This window comes from Rhinoraja longicauda, chromosome 26, assembly GCF_053455715.1.
Source record: "Rhinoraja longicauda isolate Sanriku21f chromosome 26, sRhiLon1.1, whole genome shotgun sequence".
In the NCBI taxonomy this organism is placed as follows: Eukaryota; Metazoa; Chordata; class Chondrichthyes; order Rajiformes; family Arhynchobatidae; genus Rhinoraja; species Rhinoraja longicauda.
The window spans coordinates 26611235-26617234 of record NC_135978.1 but is presented as its reverse complement, the minus strand read 5'-3'; the positions used below and the strand labels follow the sequence as shown (position 1 = coordinate 26617234).

General features: G+C 50.0%; 1 protein-coding gene across 1 annotated transcript in view; it reads right to left on the bottom strand.

The window, feature by feature from the left end:
- Positions 1–1948: 1948 nt before the first annotated feature.
- The window catches only part of nxn (nucleoredoxin), a 101927-nt gene continuing 97875 nt past the window's right edge, over positions 1949–6000 (bottom strand). The window contains exon 8 of the mRNA XM_078422035.1: positions 1949–2201. Coding sequence (XP_078278161.1) covers positions 2019–2201 — 183 coding nt within the window. The 3' untranslated portion in view covers positions 1949–2018. The remainder of the gene's footprint in view (positions 2202–6000) is intronic.

Here is a 6000-nt window from a genome sequence, read left to right as displayed (position 1 = left end):
AAGGCTGGAGCGATTGGGCTTGTATACACTGGAATTTAGAAGGATGAGGGGGGATCTTATTGAAACATATAAGATAATTAGGGGATTGGACACATTAGAGGCAGGAAACATGTTCCCAATGTTGGGGGAGTCCAGAACAAGGGGCCACAGTTTAAGAATAAGGGGTAGGCCATTTAGAACGGAGATGAGGAAGAACTTTTTCAGTCAGAGAGTGGTGAAGGTGTGGAATTCTCTGCCTCAGAAGGCAGTGGAGGCCAGTTCGTTGGATGCTTTCAAGAGAGAGCTGGATAGAGCTCTTAAGGATAGCGGAGTGAGGGGGTATGGGGAGAAGGCAGGAACGGGGTACTGATTGAGAGTGATCAACCATGATCGCATTGAATGGCGGTGCTGGTTCGAAGGGCTGAATGGCCTACTCCTGCACCTATTGTCTATTGTCTATTGAACCAGTATGAACCAGTATGAACGGGCGAACAATGGTCGGCGTGGCCTCGGTGGGCCGAAGGGCCGAGTATGAACTAGTATATACAGGTGATCGATGTGTAGGAAAATAACTGCAGATGCTGGTACAAATCGAAGGTATTTATTCACAAAATGCTGGAGTAACTCAGCAGGTCAGGCAGCATCTCTGGAGAGAAGGAATGTGTGACGTTTCGGGTCGAGACCCTTCTTCAGACTGATGTCAGGGGAGCGGGATAAAGGAAGGATAAAGGTGGAGACAGGAAGATAGAGGGAGAACTGGGAAGGGGGAGGGGAAGAGAGGGACAGAGGAACTATCTAAAGTTGGAGAAGTCGATGTTCATACCACTGGGCTGCAAGCTGCCCAGGCGAAATATGAGGTGCTGTTCCTCCAATTTCCGGTGGGCCTCACTCTGGCACTGGAGGAGGCCCATCGTGGTCTCGGTGGGCCCATCGTGGTCTCGGTGGCACTGGAGGAGGCCCATCGTGGTCTCGGTGGGCCGAAGGGCCTGTTTCCGTGCCGTGTCTGTAAATCAAAAACGCCGGGTCGCCGGTCAGAAGTGCCTGGGGAAGTTGAGGGAAGGGAACGACTTGAGGGCGGTTGGGCCGGAGTGTTTGCCAGAACCACCACCTCCTCACCACAGTCTCCCCCCGTACCGACACACAGTCTACCTGGGAGAGGTGCCACCCCATGCACCACTCCGGTGGAGGTCACACCGGCAGCTGAATGGCAGGAAATAAAGCACAGCTGCGTTCAACGTGACTGTTGCCATGTTTATTGCAATAATTTAAAACATTATAACAGGACCAGATTACATAAAAAGGGGGATATAAAAATGAAACAACGTAAAATCCGGCCTTGAATTGACCGATTGGTTGGACTCTCATTGAGGAGCGTCGAACACAGAACCGCTCACCACAGGAACAGGCCCCTTCGGCCCACGCTGTCAGTGCCCAACATGATGCCAAGGCCAACCCTTAAGGACCCTATGTGTCCGAAGGAACTGCAGGTGCTGGTTTACACCGAAGATGGACACAAAATGCTGGAGTATCTCAGCGGGACAGGCAGCATCTGGAGAAGGGTCTCCACCCGAAACATCACCCATTCCCTCTCTCCAGAGATGCTGCCTGTCCAGCATTTAGCGTCCATCTTAAGGACCGTAGGCGGGTCAGCCACACTCGGATGCTGGTCTACCCTTGAGAACGCGGTTGGCGTTGGTAGGAGGAGCGGTGTGCGGGATACTTGCTTCTGCGGAGATAACGACCCTCCCCGCTTTGGCAGAGGGGAGGCAAGTCCCACGGGCCGGCGAGGCTTGGAGCGTCACGGACATCAGCGGGCAGTCGGCGTTGGCGGCGAAATGGAAGTCAAGGTACCATCTTTACACAAAGACTCGGGAAAGAACAGTCCAGCAGACTCCAGCACGGACCGCAATGTTAAAACCAGTAGAAATTCAAGAGTTAGAAAGAACGTTTCTTTTTTTTGTTGTTGAAATTGTTGTTGTTGTTGTTGTTGTTGTTGTTGTTAGGGTTTAAATAGAATGGGAGCGTTACAAAATCCCGGGTCAGATGGGCTCCGGTTTTAGCTTCTCCTTCAGGAAGGCCCTGACAAACTCGTCCACGATGGCCGGCGTGATCTCCTCCACGTCCTTCACGTACTTGGCTCGCTGCGACATGTCCAAGATGGTGAGCAGCGGCGCCGACTCGGGCAGGTTGGTGAAGTCCCGCAGCGATTCCGTCATGTCGTCCTGCAATGGGGGGAGAGAGAGAAGAGCAGTCAGCCATAATACTAGGAGCGAGAGGGAAATGTAGAGCTGTAAGCTGGTGAAATCCCCTTGTGATTGTGTCTTGCAATGAGGGAGGCGGGGGGGGGGGGGGGGGGGGGAGCAGAGAGAAGGGCGGTCAGCATGAGAATAGCTGTAGGGTAATGTATCACTGGCGAAGACGGTGAGATCTCACGGTGAGATTTCACCATCTTCACCACCGCTACATTTTCCATAAGTTGGTGAGATCTCGTGGTGGTCCTGTTATACTGATTTGCGTAGTCTAATAACTATTCAAGCATGAGCCCTGGAGGTTGCACAGGAACAATGAATGTTCCGGTGGGAGGCCAGAGGTCACAGCCTCACAATAAAGGGACGTACCTTTAGAGCGGAGATGAGGAGGAATTTCTTTAGCCCGAGCGAGGGTGGTGAATCTGTGGAATTCATTGCCACAGACGGCAGTGGCGGCCAAGCCATTGGGCATTTTTAAAGCAGAGATTGATAGGTTCTTAGTTTAGCTTTGGTTTAGTTTCGTTTAGTGTCACGTGTACCGAGGTGCAGTGAAAAGCTTCTTTTGTTGCGTGCTATCCAGTTGAGCGTATCGACTCTACACGATTACAATCAAGGCGATTTATTCACAAAATGCTGGAGTAACTCAGCAGGTCAGGCAGCATCTCGGGAGAGAAGGAATGGGTGACGTTTCGGGTCGAGACCCTTCTTCAGAGGAGGAGAATTTCTTCAAAGTGGACATACCTCGAAGAGAAATCGCAGTGGAGCAACAGGGGAGGAGAACTTCTTCAAAGTGGACAAGGGGAGGATTACAATCAAGGCCCCCACAGTGTACATACAGGATAATGGGAATGGGATGATAGAGAGAAGAGTGGGTCAGCCATGAGAATAGGAGCTGTAGGGAAATGTAGAGCTGGTGAAATCCCATGTTGGTGAAATCTCACAGTGATTCCGTCACATCGAACTGCAATGGGGGATAGAAAGTATAGTGGTCAGCCATGAGACGAGGAGCTGTGGAGAAATCTCAAGCTGTGAGTTGGTGAAATCCCACATCGACTCCCTTTACAGCATCCTGCAAGAGGGGACTAGGGCCAAGAGCACTTAGCCATAAACCAAGGAGCTATCAGATAGGAGATTCGGCCCACCAACTCTGCTCCAAACCCGCCATTCAATGCTGACTGATCTATCCTTCCCTCTCAACCCCATTCACCCGCCTCCTCCCCATAACCTGCGACACCCTTGCCGATCAATCTCTTTACCTTGTGTGGGAAAATAACTGCAGATGCTGGCACAAACCGAAGGTATCACAAAGAGCTGGAGTAACTCGGCGGGTCAGGCAGCATCTCAGGAGAGAAGGAATGGGTGACGTTTCGGGTCGAGACCCTTCTTCAGACTGATTCAGAATCTCTTTACCTTGCACTGAACGCCATTCCCATTACCCTGTATCTGTACACTGTGGGGGCCTTGATTGTAATCGTGTAGAGTCGATACGCTCAACTGGATAACACGCAACAAAAGAAGCTTTTCACTGCACCTCGGTACACGTGACAATAAACTAAACCAAAGCTAAACTAACAACCTATCAATCTCTGCTTTAAAAATACCCAATGACTTGGCCGCCACTGCCGTCTGTGGCAATGACTTCCACAGAATCACCACCCTCGGGCTAAAGAAATTCCTCCTCATCTCCATTCTAAAGGTACGTCCCTTTATTGTGAGGCTGTGCCCTCTGGTCTCCCACCGGAACAATCCGGAACATTCATTGTGCAACCTCCAGGGCTCATGCTTGAATAGTTATTAGACTACACAAATCAGTATAAAAATACTTGGCCGAGCCACATGCTACTAAAACTGCCCATCAAAACATGTCTGCTAAATAACTACGTGTATATTTAATTGTATGAGCAAACTTGGAACGTCTTGATATTCCTGGACAACAAAACTCTAAGTCTGCAAATGAAACATAGCAAAAGTAAACGTGCAATGTTACCAGAATAATATCACAAGATACAGCACGGAAACAGGCCCTTCGGCCCACAGAGCCCATGTGGGCCATTGATCACCTGTTCACACTAGTTCTATGTGTAGCAAGGAACTGCAGATGCTGGTTTACACAGAAGATAGACACAAAATGCTGGAGTAACTCAGCGGGGACAGGCAGCATCTGTGGAGAGTGGGAATGGGTGACGTTTTGGGTCGAGTCCCCTCTTCAGACAGTCTGAAGAAGGGTCTCGACCCGAAACATCACCCGTGCAAGGATAAGGGTCCGGAAGTCATGTTTCAGCTTTATAAAGCTTTGGTTCAGCTGCTTTTAGAGTATTGTGTCCAGTTCTGGCCACCCCATTGCAGGAATGGTGTGGATGCAGCAGGGCTTTACTGGATTGCTGCCAGAATGAGAGAGTATTAGAGTTGGGCGGTGAGAAGGGGATTGGTGTCGGTCTCCTCACTCTCCACGGGGAACAGATGCCCACGTTGCAGATGAAAAAAATCACAGCGGGTAAACATGAGGTGTGTTGTGCATCTCCCAACACCCCAGCAGATACAGTCTCAGAGTTGGTGCTGTATATGGGCTCAGCAATCAGTCCAAGACTGAAATTAAAAGCCTGCATTCACTCCCTGGTCTGAAGGACAAGGTGCTTCCAAGATGGCGCCCAACCCAGGCGACTGTCTGCGTGCTAGCCACAGAAGCGGTTCTGCAATAACATATTACAATCGCTCCACGCGTTTAAATCTCTACTCATAGAGTCATAGAGTTATAGAATAATAGTGCGGAAACAGGCCCTCCGGCCCATCTTGCCCACACCGGCCAACATGTCCCAGCTACACCAGTCACACCTGCCCGCGATTGGTCCATATCCCTCCAAACCTGCCTTATCCACGTACTTGTCTAACTGTTTTTTAAATGTTGAGATAATCCCAGCCTCAACTACCCCCTGTGGCAGCTTGTTCCATACACCCACCACCCTTTGTGTGAAAAGGTTATCCCTCAAATTCCTATTAAATCTTTACCCCTTCACTTTGAACCTATGTCCTCTGCGTACTCCTGCAGTAACATTTCTTACTTTAACTATGATCCTTTATCATGTATCTGTACAGTGTGAACGGCTCGATTGTAATCATGTATTGTCTTTCCGCTGGCTGGATAGCACGTAACAAAAGCTTTTCACTGTACCTCGGTACACGTGACAACTGAGGTAGACCCCCACCTCTCTTGTGTAAATCAGCATCTGCAGTTTCTTGTTTCTGCACAACATACACATGGTGATTGATTCTGCCTCAGCACAACGTGTGGTACGGTGGTGGAGCAGGAGAGTTTGGGATAAAGGCAGAATCATTGCAGTCTAACAGTTGGAGAGAACATCATCTCATTCCAATTGCACCTATCCCAATACGGGCCGTACCCGGGTAATGAATGGGTTCCATTTTTACAGACATCTCTAAATCGCCCTTTGTCCAGAAGTTCATTGTTTTGCGGCACGGTGGCGCAGCGGAAGAGTTGCAGTCTTGCAGGGCCAGAGACCCGGGTTCGATCCTGCCTACGGGTGCTGTCTGCACCGAGTTTGTACGTTCTCCCCGTGACCTGCATTTGTTTTTTCCCGGTGCCCCAGTTTCCTCTCACACTCCAAAGATGGACAGCTTTGTAGGTTAGTTGACTTCGGTAAATATTGTAAATTGTCCCTAGTGTGTGTAGGATAGTGTTAGTGTGCGGGGATCGCTGGTCGGCGCGGACTCGGTGGGCCGAAGGGCCTGTTTCCACGCTAGATCTCTAAACTAA